This window comes from Bactrocera neohumeralis, chromosome 2 (genome assembly GCF_024586455.1).
Source record: "Bactrocera neohumeralis isolate Rockhampton chromosome 2, APGP_CSIRO_Bneo_wtdbg2-racon-allhic-juicebox.fasta_v2, whole genome shotgun sequence".
In the NCBI taxonomy this organism is placed as follows: Eukaryota; Metazoa; Arthropoda; class Insecta; order Diptera; family Tephritidae; genus Bactrocera; species Bactrocera neohumeralis.
Window position 1 is genome coordinate 25,110,757 of NC_065919.1, and position 13,505 is coordinate 25,124,261.

Genomic DNA, 13,505 nt, shown 5'->3' on the forward strand with positions numbered 1-13,505 from the left:
TCCGTTAGTCAGTGGTAAGCATTCTCGTCATTTTATTCAAAATACGCCCAATTTATTGGAACAATGATATTTTAAAGTGCGTTCAACGTTGGTCGAGGAGTGTCTAATCTCGCTGTCAATAGCATCGAGTGTCTTAAGACTGGTACAAGTGCCACGGTGGAATCTCAGAAAATTGCAAAGCTGTTGAGCTAGCAAGGAAAGGCACCGTAGAACCGCTATTTGCAGATGTGCGTATGGAAGAAGATGAGGTGGAAAAAACTCAACATTTCCTCTTGAACATTTCCTTCTTGACTGCCAAACTAGCGTTTGGGAAGTCAATGATTTAAACACTGGGTTTGAGCGCATACCTTCAGACATCCACACCGAACTAGCGGCATAACTTTCATTTGTGGTTGGAGTTTTTGAACCAATAATTGTTTTATGTGTAATTTTTTATTTTTATAACCCTGAACTTCTTTTATAAGCGAAGTCCACTGAGTTATATATAAATGAAATGTTGAGCTCATATGTCCGTCTTTTGTCTTGTTTTCAAATTCATTATGTACACACATTTACTCGAAATTCAAATTAGACCTTGGTCTTTAGTCGAACTATTTTAAAACTTTTGCATTTGACTGTTTGTTAGCATTTGTGCATGGATGACTTTTTAACCATATAATATCCTTTATGTTCATTTTTAACTATTTTATTATTGTATGAAACTATTATTTCAAAATATTTCGTCGCGTGGGAGCCCCGATGATGGTCCAAAACTCTGCTACGACCAAAGTCTTTCGATCGACGTAACTGATAGATCTAAGATCTTCCACTATTTTTTAGATATTAGCTGGCCTTAAGTTACAAAATCATTATTAAAGTAATTTGTTTGGATCTTCTTAAAAGCAGCTGCACTGAGTACTTTACTCTAGTTCAGAACTGGACTCACTTGCCGAAGTTTTCAAACTTATTTATCGTAGAGAACTCGGTTTCTTTTGCATAGCCACCTTAGGCACGCTTGCTGAAGTCCAAATGCTGCACGAAGTGCATCAATCGTTGCTGGCTTGTTGGCATATACCATAGACTGGCGTAGCCTCACAGGATATAACCACATATTACCCAAGTTCATATGAATCAATTTGGACCAAAAATATTCGGTTATCATTGAGCAGTAACGATGCCCATTCAAAGTAACATGCCGGTCCTGATCGTCACGGAAGAAGTACGGCCCAATGACGCCACCGGAACATAAACCGCAGTAATTGTTTTGCGGCAGAAAATATTTCCCAAATATATAGGAATTCTGGCTATTTTACAGTACTTGGTTACGCAGATATCTGGGTCCGTTCTGATTACGTAGGCTGGACTATCGTGCGAATGCTATATACATTGCCGTCTCGATTGTGTGGACTACTTTCTATTTAAGCTTAAACTAAGCTAACTTAAGCTTCAAGTTATTCAATCTGTGTTTCTCTTCATAACCACAAATTCATTAAGAGTACTTATATAGTATATATTTCACACAAAGGATATAAATAGTGAACGAGATTGCGAAGAATGGTGTACAGCTAACAACCGAAAACGTGATCAACATTGAGAAACCCATGAATTGTGTATACGGCGATCATGACAAAAGATGGTAAAGAATATCCAAATCCGATGGGCCGCAGAGTCTGTTAAATTCCCGTCAAGTGCAGGCATCCTAAATGAAGACTTCTCCTCTTGGGCTTAGCAACTGAACTTCATCTGATATTGCAAAGGACCAAACTGGTCTATGCGTGGGTTATTGGTCTACCAGATTAACCTAACCTAACCTAACCTGTGTATATTTGAACTCCACTTAAAAATCAGCGATTTTGTCAAAATTTTCAGGTTAACTTTCGGAAGCCCCACAGTGTCAATCGAGAGGATCTCAGCCAAGAGTCACGGATCGCCACAGAAGTATGGTCTCCTATATTCCCGCTGCAGTTCTTGTCGCTTAAAATGGAACCGAATGAATGATTGAATAGAATAAACAGTGAACTTCAAATCGCTACAAATAGTGGCAACATCCACGGGGCAGGTATTTCAGTATGATCAGGTAAGGAAAGTGCATAATTTAAGGTTATCTAAATCAATGAGTTTATGCTTATTTAGAACAGTTATATACACTTAATCCGTTGATTATCACTACTCTTGCGATCTTTCAAACTTCAGACTTTTTGAGGCAAATTAAGAGTGCAGCATTCACACGGCGCTTGTTGCCTGGGTGCATTAAATTACATATGCACTTACATATGTATATGCTTGTATATAAGTAACTACATAGATGACTAGCTATATGCACTTATAGCTTTAGACTCGTTTTTTAACGGTTCAGTTTTCAGCATCTAACCTTTTTTTACTATTTTATTCGCCTTGGCAACTTTAACTTACATATTTGTTGTTACTCACTCATCTGGCTTATATACATATATTATGTTAATGTAATATTTTTTATGCTACATAGTTTGTAAGTATTAACTTCGGCCGGGTTTAGTTGCAAGGAAGGTTGCACATATTCCTGTGTACGCGTGACGGAATATTAAGCACTGCGGACGAGCGCCTAGGCTCGATGACAAAAATCGGAACAAGTTTAGCTAATCACCGTTATTGATGATGAAGTTTAACTTTGTTTGAGAAACCATACCTCATTTTTGACAAAAGAGTAGCGACTTCGGTAAAAGGCGTTCCTAGCTCACGAACCAGCGGCTGGTCAGTTGACTCCGAGCACCTGGAGAGTCAGGACAAACATTTTCGCGAGACGTGTTTCTATGAGTGGTGCACGCCGAAAATGCAGCGATCGTTAGAGCAGAGGTACGCAATTAAATTCTGTGTGAAACTCGCTAAATCTGCAAGAGAGACGTTTAATACGATCAAGCAGGCTTACGAAGATGTTGCTTTAGCAAGAAGTGGTGTGTTGCGGTGGCACCAGGCCTTTTTGGAGGGTCGCGAAAAGGTCGTTGATGAAGACCGTGCTGGGAAACCTGCAACTTCGACAAAGGTCGACAATGTGACTCTTGTGCGCAAAGTTTTGAACTCAAACCGTCGACTAAGTATTCGTTTAATTGTCCAGATGTTAAATTTATTAAAATCTGTAGTTCATGACATTGTGACGGAGCACTTGAACATGCGCAAGGTGTGCGCGAAAATTGTCGCAAAAGTGCTCACTGACGACCAGTGCACACCGTCATCCTTGTGAACAGCTACCTAACCAAAGTCGGCATCCCAACGCTTCCACAGCCGCCCTACGGCCCAGATGTCGCTTCCCGGGCTTTTTTTGTTGTGTCCTTGTCTAAAAAGACCGATGAAAGGCAAGCATTTTGAGACGACAGAGGGGAACCAAGCTGCATGTACCTGGGCTCTCAAGGCTATTCCGAAGAATGCCTTCCGTCACGCCTAATTTTTTTAAATCCTATTACTTTCAGGACAAACCCTGTATAATGATCGATGGAGAATTCTAAAGGAGTACTTTTAATTTCGAATAGCCATGGGTGAAGTTTTGAAATACTTCAACGGAAGCTAACAGATGGAATAAGCTTTTGGTTATTAACTGCAATCAATGAGTAACTATAACAAAGTCACATGATGGAAAAAGTCTTCTTTAAAGTAATGCTTACTGTAGCCAATTCATGCATAATGAACATATAAATAGGATGCTATTTCTGAAAGAATTTTTGGTTCCTCTACCGGAAAACATGATTCTCCAGGACAAAAAGGTAGTCACAACCTAGCCACAACGCCGGTGACGTAGACTCTTCAAGCGTCCTAAAAATGAACTCTTCATTAATGGAAATTATCAATATAAGCGGACTGAAGTGACTTCATTCTAAGCGTTCAGTTCGCATAGTAGCAATATGCTATAGTGATTCGATCTGACAATAATCTATACAATAATCTATACTCAATTACGTGAAGATATCTCGTCAAACGAAAAAGTTTTCCATACAAACAGTTGATTCCAAAATTTCTGTTTATATGACAGCTGTATGCTTTAGTGGCCCGAGTGGCTTCTTGGTGGGAAAAGGGGGTGCACAAAATTTCAAAGCGATACCTCAAGAACTGAGTGACCAGACTTCTCAAAAATGCTTTCAAGTCTATGCATTCTTAAAACTCTTTCCAACTTTCTTTTATTCCATTTGAGCATTTAAATCCGTCAAGCGAGTTTTGTGTGCTGGTAAAATTACCTACAAAACTACGTATACATATATATTTAAAATGTACATATATAGATATATGTACATGAATACAAGTAAGTATTTATATTTCCTCTGACTTTCTGTTGAATTTATAAACTATATTTCATTTACATTTATCTTGGGAATTCCCAGAGAAATCGCATTCCAATGTATAAAAAGATTATCAGTAAAGCTTCCCGCCAAGAACATAAGTACATACATAAAGAGTCCACAAATAAGAACGACGCGATGTAAAATGAAATAAAGCTCTCACAGTTGGTTAAAAAAATTATATTTTTTTTCAACTAATAATTTCATGCCTTTTATGATTTTAATAAAATTTCGGTCGAATGGCCTCCGAAAAAAGTCTTTTCGTATTTTCTCAATAAATTTCGTTGCAGACGTATACCTCAGCGCTACCAATCACACACATTCATCATAAACATGTATAACATATAGAACGGAAGTTCGGGTGTCAGGCGAACATTTTAAACTTGATAAAGTGATAATCATTCAACCAAAAAAATTACATTCGGTGTAAAATTAATTAGAAAAAATTACAATGCTGTTCAAAAATAAGTGATAATAATGAAGATATTCGCTATATTTTGAAATTTTTGTATAAAAAAGAGAAGAATGCCACGCAAGTCACCAATGTGAATTTGTAAAGTTTGCGGAGACGATGCTGTATCAGTTCGTCTAGCACTTGGTTCTCGCTCGCTTCCGTTCTGGAAATATCGAAATTTCGATTTACACTGATGGAATAAATAGCGGAAAAATTGTATATATTTGTTCATTTAGTTATCATTATAAAAATAAAAAAAATAAGTTGAAGTTTGATTAGAAATACGAAAATACTTTTTCGACAACCCAATATAATGTATATACTTATTTATATGTTATTTAATTACTCATTGAGTGTAAACCGTGCCAACAACACACACGCACACCCACTGATAAGCACAGTGACCCTTAAATATGTACATAACGGCATTCTATTATAAATATAAGCAAATAAATTTTATGAGAGTTTATAATTTATTTGTTTTTAATTTGGCAAGAATTCTTCACGAAATTGAGTGTAGTTTATTATTTAAGGCATTGGTGCAATCTCCCATGAAATTTAATAGATCGGATGCTGTTCGATCGAAATCAAGTTATTTTAAAGCATCTTTTGTATTTCCTGTTTGTTATTTTATAATTTATGCACAAGTATAAACTAATTAGTTAGCTTGAACTAGACACAAGACACTCAAATCGGCAATCAATAATCTTATTGAATAAGATTACTTAACTCTTTAGCATCCCAACTAATTGTTCACAACTGAACGATATAAGGCATCTCTATAATAAAAAGTTAAGCCGCCAAAGTCGGCCTAAATACTATACATTTCATGATATATTCCATGTTTTTAATGAGATTGCTGATTTTCGTTAACAGCATAAACTCACAAATATTTCATACTTATTTTGCATAGGAGAAGCTAAATTTATATATAATTTTTTTTAATATATTCTTAAGATATAAAGCTTCTTATGATATTATGTGTAACCGCTCTCCACAAATATTCGCTCCGCACACACAATCGCGATGAGAATTTATTTACGAATTCGTCTCGAACCGATAACGAGCCGCCTGAAAAGCTTTTGTAAGGCCTTTGGGGCAATCAGTACTCCACGAACCAACGGACCAATAAGTATTTTGAAGCGAAAGTAATAATCAAACCGAAAAGAATTTATGAATTAAATGCAAAAAGTATTGGTTACATTTCCGAAAATGTCAAGCTTTCAAATATGCGTGCTGTTGATCGTCACGCTGTGTGTCAGTTGGAATAGTGGTGCGTGTAGCGGTAAAAACAGTGCTACGCTCAGATTTGGTGTTTGGTAGATCAATTATTACTTTTATTGATAAATTATTTGATTTTTCATTTGGACAGCGATTGCTGCCAAAGTGTGCAGTGCAGAGAGAGATGAGTGGACGTGTGAGTCCGGCGGCTGTATTGCAACAGAAAATCTGTGCGATGGCATCCGGCACTGCCGCGATGGTTCCGATGAGACGAAAGCATCTTGCAAATCGATGCAATGCTCATTTGCTTCATTTCGTTGTAATTATGGTGCATGCATATCACTCGAATTGCTGTGTGATGGTGTTCACGATTGTGACGATTCATCGGATGAGGACAGCGATTTGTGTCGCAAACGACGCAATAATTTACCGAATGATGAGATAGATGAGGAAACAAAACGCAAGAATTGTATAGGGTAATTTTTCTAATCCTATTTATCCTATTTACCCGTTCATATATTGCCGTAGAGATATCTAAAATATGTATGTATGTATGTAAAGTACAATCACACGCTTGAAATTCACCGCAAATCTTAGCTGCAGAAATAATTTTCCGACCGTTCGGGTTTTTAAATTTTGTTTTATTTTGTATATTTTTATACTCTCGCAACAAAGTTGCTGAGGAGAGTATTATAGTTTTGTTCACATAACGGTTGTTTGTAAGTCCTAAAACTAAAAGAGTCAGATATAGGGTTATATATACCAAAGTGATCAGGGTGACGAGTAGAGTTGAAATCCGGATGTCTGTCTGTCCGTCCGTCCGTTTGTCCGTCCGTCCGTCCGTGCAAGCTGTAACTTGAGTAAAAATTGAGATATCATGATGAAACTTGGTACACGTATTCCTTGGCTCCATAAGAAGGTTAAGTTCGAAGATGGGCAAAATCGGCCCACTGCCACGCCCACAAAATGGCGAAAACCGAAAGCCTATAAAGTGTCATAACTAAGCCATAAATAAAGATATTAATGAGAATTTTGGCACAAAGGATCGCATTAGGGAGGGGCATATTTGGACGTAATTTTTTTGGAAAAGTGGGCGTGGCCCCGCCCCCTACTAAGTTTTTTGTACATATCTCGGAAACTACTATAGCTATGTCAACCAAACTCTACAAAGTCGTTTTCTTCAAGCATTTCCATATACAGTTCGAAAATGGAAGAAATCGGATGATAACCACGCCCACCTCCCATACAAAGGTTATGTTGAAAATCACTAAAAGTGCGTTAACGGACTAACAAAAAACGTCAGAAACACTAAATTTTACGGAAGAAATTGCAGAAGGAAGCTACACCCAGGTTTTTTTTTAAAAATTGAAAATGGGCGTCGCCTCGCCCACTTATGGACCAAAAACCATATCTCGGGAACTACTAGACCGATTTCAATAAAATTCGGTATGTAACCTTTTCTTAACACCCTGATGACATATACAAAATATGGGTGAAATCGCTTCACAACCACGCCTTCTTCCAATATAACGCTATTTTGAATTCCATCTGATGCCTTCTCTGTATAATATATACATTAGGAACCAATGATGATAGCGCAATAAAACTTTACACAAATACGGTATTTGAAAAATATGTAAATGACATATAATGAAATCTCGATTATCACTTCATCATGCGAGAGTATAAAATGTTCGGTGACACCCGAACTTAGCCCTTTCTTACTTGTTATTTTTTAGCTGATTGCATAATATTTGAAGAACATAATTGAATTACGAACGTTTTGAAACATATTATTTTCAAAACCGTTAATACATTTGATATTGCAATAGTATATTTTCCGATTTTTGTTTTTTTTTTTGCTAAAAATTGTGTGTTTTCCTTCAAAGTGTTCTAAAACAAGAAACAATTTAAGAAAGAAGCTATAGAACTCGTTTCAAAAATAAAAGTTTAAAACAGGACCTCAGTTTGTATGGCCGCCATATGCTACAGCGACACAATCTGCCGTTACCTTGGACAATAATTCATGTCAAATTTCGTGAAGGTATCTTATAAAATGGAAAGGTTGTCCGTACAAGCACTTGAATTCGTTCAGTCAATTTATATGACAGCTACATATGTATGTATATGCTATAGTAGTTCGTTATTAGCGGTTCCAAATGAGCAGTCATTTGAGGATAAACGGACGCCTGCAAAATTGCAGATCGATAAATTAAAAACCGAGGTACTAGTTTGCGTATATACGGACAGACAGACATGACTAAATCGACTCAACAAGGCGTGCTGATCATATTTATATATATATTTTATAGAGTATCCGTAGTTTCTTAGGGTGGTAAGCTTAATAAACCCCGTTCAGTCAACAGAAATTGTGAAAAACCTTGGAAAAGGTATTATTTACCTCACAAACATTAATTTTTTCTATTTTCGGATGATATAATACCTAGTTATGACCAGCAAGGTAAGCCTACCTTTTTCCAAGCAACGTTCGAATAATTGCTGCTTTTGTCTCATTATTAAATATTTCTTCGTGAAAATTTTTTAAAAGATTCTTCGAATGTCAAACTTTAATGGACCGTTAGTTTTGCAAGAATTAGTTTAATTTAACCAAGTAATTTATTTCGGGACTTATATTTAAACTTTGGAGTCCCACGGCTTGAAACACTAGAAGAGGTGTCGATAGTCAGCTCGTATAACCTGTTGAAATTCACGTCAAGCACTGGCATTCTGAAAAATTACTACCTCTGACGAACTGCGTAAACGAATTCCAAACTGACGTAGACGTGGCTTATGAGCCTACCAGACTAACCTAACATAGCATTTAAACTTAGCACAATATGTATCGCCTTACATAAAATTTTCAGAACAATCAGTGATGTTTTTCATACAGTTAAGTGTTTTGCCTAAAAGAATAAAATATATTGGTATTAACGACTCTCGCGCCAATAAGAAATTTATTACTTTGTAAACATAAGTTCAGCTTTACGAAAGGTTAAATCCTTTGCGGAGATGCAGATTCATAAAATTTGAATGTTGACCTATAGCCTGAGAGGTCTGAATTGGCATCTGGGCCGAGTGAGCTGAGTGCGTGTTTTTGTACAAATGGAGAGTTAATTTCTAAGCAGACGTCATGGTATAAGCGCAAATTCTATAAACGCAGATCTTAACTATTTATACTTTCATATCTTTCAAACTACAGACCAAATATTTGACACGCATTCATTACTTTTAGTTGGGGGCAAATGAAGTGTTGGTCGGGCCAGTGTGTCAGCATCACTGACAAATGTAATGGCGTACAGGACTGCGATGACGGTAGTGATGAGCTGACTTCTTTGTGCCAAACGGTATTGTGTAAGCAACATCAGTTCCAATGCGGTTATGGCGCTTGTTTACCCATCGAAGCCAAATGTAATGGGACAAAGGAATGCTGGGATGGCACCGACGAGCACGAGGCGCTTTGCATAAAGGAAATTGCCACCATATTGACACCCACAACCAGAGTAAAATCAAATGCAGTTACGGAAAGTATTACGTATCCAACGATTAAGACCAAACCAAGAATATCAACGGAGCTTGCAAATACGCCGAAAACTACTACAACTATTTTGGACTATTCGACAGATTTTGAAGCCATTGAAAATTCCGAAAAAGATTTAACAACCATACCTGAAGTTAAAACTACGAGCACACAAACAACAACGAATCGACCTGTTGCCAATACAGAGGACACAGAAACCTTGGAAACTCATTTCAATGGCTCGCCTTCAGAACGACCTCACTTGACAACTATAAGCGTAAATGGAACTCTAAGTACACAAAAGACATCAACTACTAAACCACTTATCAGACCGCTCACAAAAGCAAATGTAACAAGGAACAACGCAGAGAAAAATACGCAATTGACAACACCAATAATTGCAGAAACAACAACCACAATTTATATATCAAAGCAAACTGATAGTAGTAACACTAACGGTCAAGAAGTGAGTGGACAAATTGAGAGACTACCTAAAGGTCCAGTTTATCATATTAATAAAACATTAAATGACACAGAAAAATCACGTAATGCAAACTATCCTCCAATAACCACAATCACGGAATTGAAAAAAGACACATCAAAAGCGGAAGGAAACAAAGAAGACTTCGAAAACCACTTGAACAGCACGCCTTCAGAACGAACTCAACTCATAACTACAAATGAAAACGCAACTATGATCGCACGAAAAACATCAGTTCATTCGCCAGCAGCAGCGACTTCTGTGGAAAATTTCGGTTCCGATCAAACTTTTAAGAAACTCTCCGGGCCGACTACGAAAGAAAATGTAACAAAAAAATCTTCAGAAAACAATTTGCAAGTAACCACGCCAAAAATTGGAAACACAATAAATACACCACCGATTAAAAAAAATCAAACATTTCCATTTGACATTCGAAATAGTGCGCCATCAGAGCAGTCTAAAGATAACGACAATAAGGGACAAGAAGTCAGGCAGATCCAGAATCAACTTGCCATATCGCAAACCACCTTATATACTCTAAATGTGACAACACAAACTCCCAATCTCAAAACAAAGTTGAGTTCGAGTCCTAACAATTCTAATGAATCTAATTTAGGTGTTCAGAGCCCTATAAATTCACGACCACACACTGGCGTACTGCCTACAAGTCCAGTTTCGCATATTTATAAAACATTAAATGCAACAGAAAAAACCCGCAATGTAAACTATCCAGGAAGTATAACCAAAACTTTCACAAATCAGTACAATATGAGAAAAACAACACCACCTACTACCACCAATAAAGCAACCACTAAAGCCAGGAATCAATGTACTTTACGCAGGTGTGATTATCCACTCATTTGTAACGTTTTATTACCAGGCTCCGAAGATTCTGAAAAATTACATGATAAGCAGGCGCGACAATCCTTCTTCGAGGGATCAGAGGTTGTTTTCAACTGTGCCGACGGTTATGTTTTAGAAGGTGTAAACCGTACAACATGCAAAGCCAACGGTTGGAGCCATAAAATTCCAAGTTGCAGTAAGTTTACAAGTTTGCTTCTGCAAACCAAGCATAACATTGCTATTTGTTTTCTTACAGATCCATCCTGTGACGCAGACTTCAAATTGCGCTGCAAACCTCCACTGAAATGTGTCTATGAGGAACCCAACATTAGTACAAAACACGTCATAAGGAATAATTTTACAGATACTGTAGTTAGAGAACATTTCAAACTTAGTTTCGAATGCGATGCGGGTTATCTCCTTGAAGGTTGGAAAATCAGGAAATGTACAGCGAAAGGCTGGTCAAATGTGATGCCTAGATGTGGTAAGAATTCGCACACATCTGTCAAAATGTAATTAATTCTTTGCACAAGTGATTTTCGCTTAATTTTTTGTAATACTTTATAAAAGTTTTAAATATTCTTCTCGATTCACAAATCTTCTTTACAGTCAATCAATGCGATGTATTGGATTTGGGAATTCCGAAGTTGCCGCTTAAGTGCCAAAAGTTTGACTCAAATACAAGACTTACAAATAACTGCCAATATTCACCTTGGAATAGGAAGGTGAGAGAAGGCTCTTATTTTGAATATAGCTGCGAATATGGATACAATCTGAATGGAGTGAATCGTTCAACCTGTATGAATGATGGCTGGAATAGTGACGCACCTACTTGCAGTAAGATGTGATAATTTTGGCTACATGTACGAGTGTTGTCTAATGAATTAAATCCGGTATTAACAGTTCCCTGGTGCGATTTAAAACTTATCCGTCCGTGTAAATATCCGTTAATCTGTAAAGAAACCCGGACTACATCTTTCTCCAGAATCACCAACATGGCTCACGCAGCCACCTCGGAATTAACTGTAGACTTTTCTTGTGAATTTGGTTATGAACTAGTTGGTGCGAAGGTCATCACATGTTCGAAAGGTGGATGGAGTCATAGTATTCCTACTTGCAGTAAGTTTCACTTCACTTCTGGCCTTGTAGGATCTAGTAATGTATAATTTTGTATTGATTCTTAGAGAAAATTTATTGCGATGCTAGTATATTGGACGACTGCACTTTTCCGTTAAAATGTCAACGGTATCATTTTGCAACGAGAGAGTATAGGAGAATCAACAAAGGAAGCGTGCAGCAATTATCCCAAAATGAATATATATTTATTAGTTGTGAAAATGGCTATATTTTCTCAGGCTCACATTATTTAACTTGTAAGGAAGGCAAATGGTACGGCACTATGCCTAAATGTATTGGTAGGTACTTCGTTATATAGCTATTACTCGAGCACTTCTCAACAATCTCATCTTCGTTAATATAAAGCAACGTGCAGAGACGATTTGTTACCTAAATGTGAAAATCCAATGATTTGCACTGCTCGCAATTACTATACAGGATCAAGCCAAGCCATAATTAATAACTATAGTGGCAGTTATAGAACGTATCCCCAAGGCATTACGGTTGTTTTCAATTGCGCTAATGGCCACGTGCTAAATGGCGCCAGAACAGCAACCTGTGACTCCCATGGTTGGAAATATGAAGACGGAATGCACGATCCTAAATGTCGTAAGTTGTACAGTTTTAATTGTTAAGGGTTTGTGAGCAACTCAGACTTTCCTGTTTGATTTCTTTAAGAACGTATCTCTAACGCTTGTGACAAAGGAATACTGGATAACTGCACTTATCCACTAATTTGTGAGCAATTTGATCCCGAGTTCGGGGATTATACAAAAATCCAAATTGCCACCCACCAGAAATCAATTTCTAATGCGGAACAAATAAGATTCAGTTGTGAAAATGGCTATGATTTGGATGGCAGGAACACTTTAACTTGCACGGGAGGCAAATGGGATGAGTATATGCCCAAATGTATTGGTACGTATTCTATTTACTTCACCAGTTTATGTTATTTCAGATATTCGTCATAATATTTTTCCAACAGTACATTCTTGCAGAGCTGATTTACTACCCGCGTGCAAATACCCATTAACTTGCACGCGTTACGACTCCAAGTTCAAACCCGAGCAGACAATAATTGATAACAGTATTTATGAGTCCGCAAATTATGCTCTAAATACTCAGATTGTTTTCGGTTGTGCTGAAGACTTTAAGTTGAAAGGCGAAGAGCAAACCATTTGTAGTGCGAACGGTTGGAGTCATGAGCAAAGTTTTAAACTACCGGAATGTGTGCGCAGTGAGTGGATTTCTCAACAGTTTTTATTGCTTTTCCATAACTCTAATTTCTTTATAGTTTCTCCATGTGATCCCGATATTTTTAAAAGTTGCAAACGACCAGTCTTTTGTCATTATCAGGAACCGAATAAGAATAATTGGTCAATGGTACAGAGCAATTTCCTTATAAATTATGTTGCTGAAAACTCAATTGTAAGCTACAGTTGTGAAAGGGGTTTCAAGCCTCAAGGGGCCAATTATATAAATTGTAACTCGGAGGGATGGGATAATCCTACACCTAAGTGCGTGCGTGTCTAATAAATTAGTGATAATGATTTTTGCAGAAACTGCTTTTATTTTATTATATACGGTATG

General features: G+C 37.2%; 2 protein-coding genes across 4 annotated transcripts in view; one reads left to right on the forward strand and one right to left on the reverse strand.

Annotated features, from left to right (window-relative positions):
* LOC126765057 (zinc finger protein rotund) overlaps positions 1 to 13,505 on the reverse strand; it is a 119,636-nt gene that overhangs the window by 64,613 nt on the left and 41,518 nt on the right. The gene's annotated exons all lie outside the window — the stretch shown is intronic.
* LOC126765051 (uncharacterized) lies at positions 5,831 to 13,477 on the forward strand. Of its 2 annotated transcripts, none has more exons than XM_050482643.1 (11): positions 5,831 to 6,022; positions 6,110 to 6,434; positions 9,191 to 10,995; positions 11,056 to 11,283; positions 11,409 to 11,636; positions 11,703 to 11,918; positions 11,984 to 12,214; positions 12,282 to 12,524; positions 12,594 to 12,833; positions 12,901 to 13,152; positions 13,210 to 13,477. In XM_050482643.1, the coding sequence occupies exons 1-11, from the start codon at positions 5,920 to 5,922 to the stop codon at positions 13,446 to 13,448; spliced, it is 4,110 nt and encodes a 1,369-aa protein (XP_050338600.1). In that variant the 5' UTR covers positions 5,831 to 5,919; the 3' UTR covers positions 13,449 to 13,477. The 2 variants fall into 2 exon arrangements, with proteins under 2 accessions (XP_050338600.1, XP_050338610.1); XM_050482653.1 differs by having other exon boundaries at positions 5,831 to 6,010.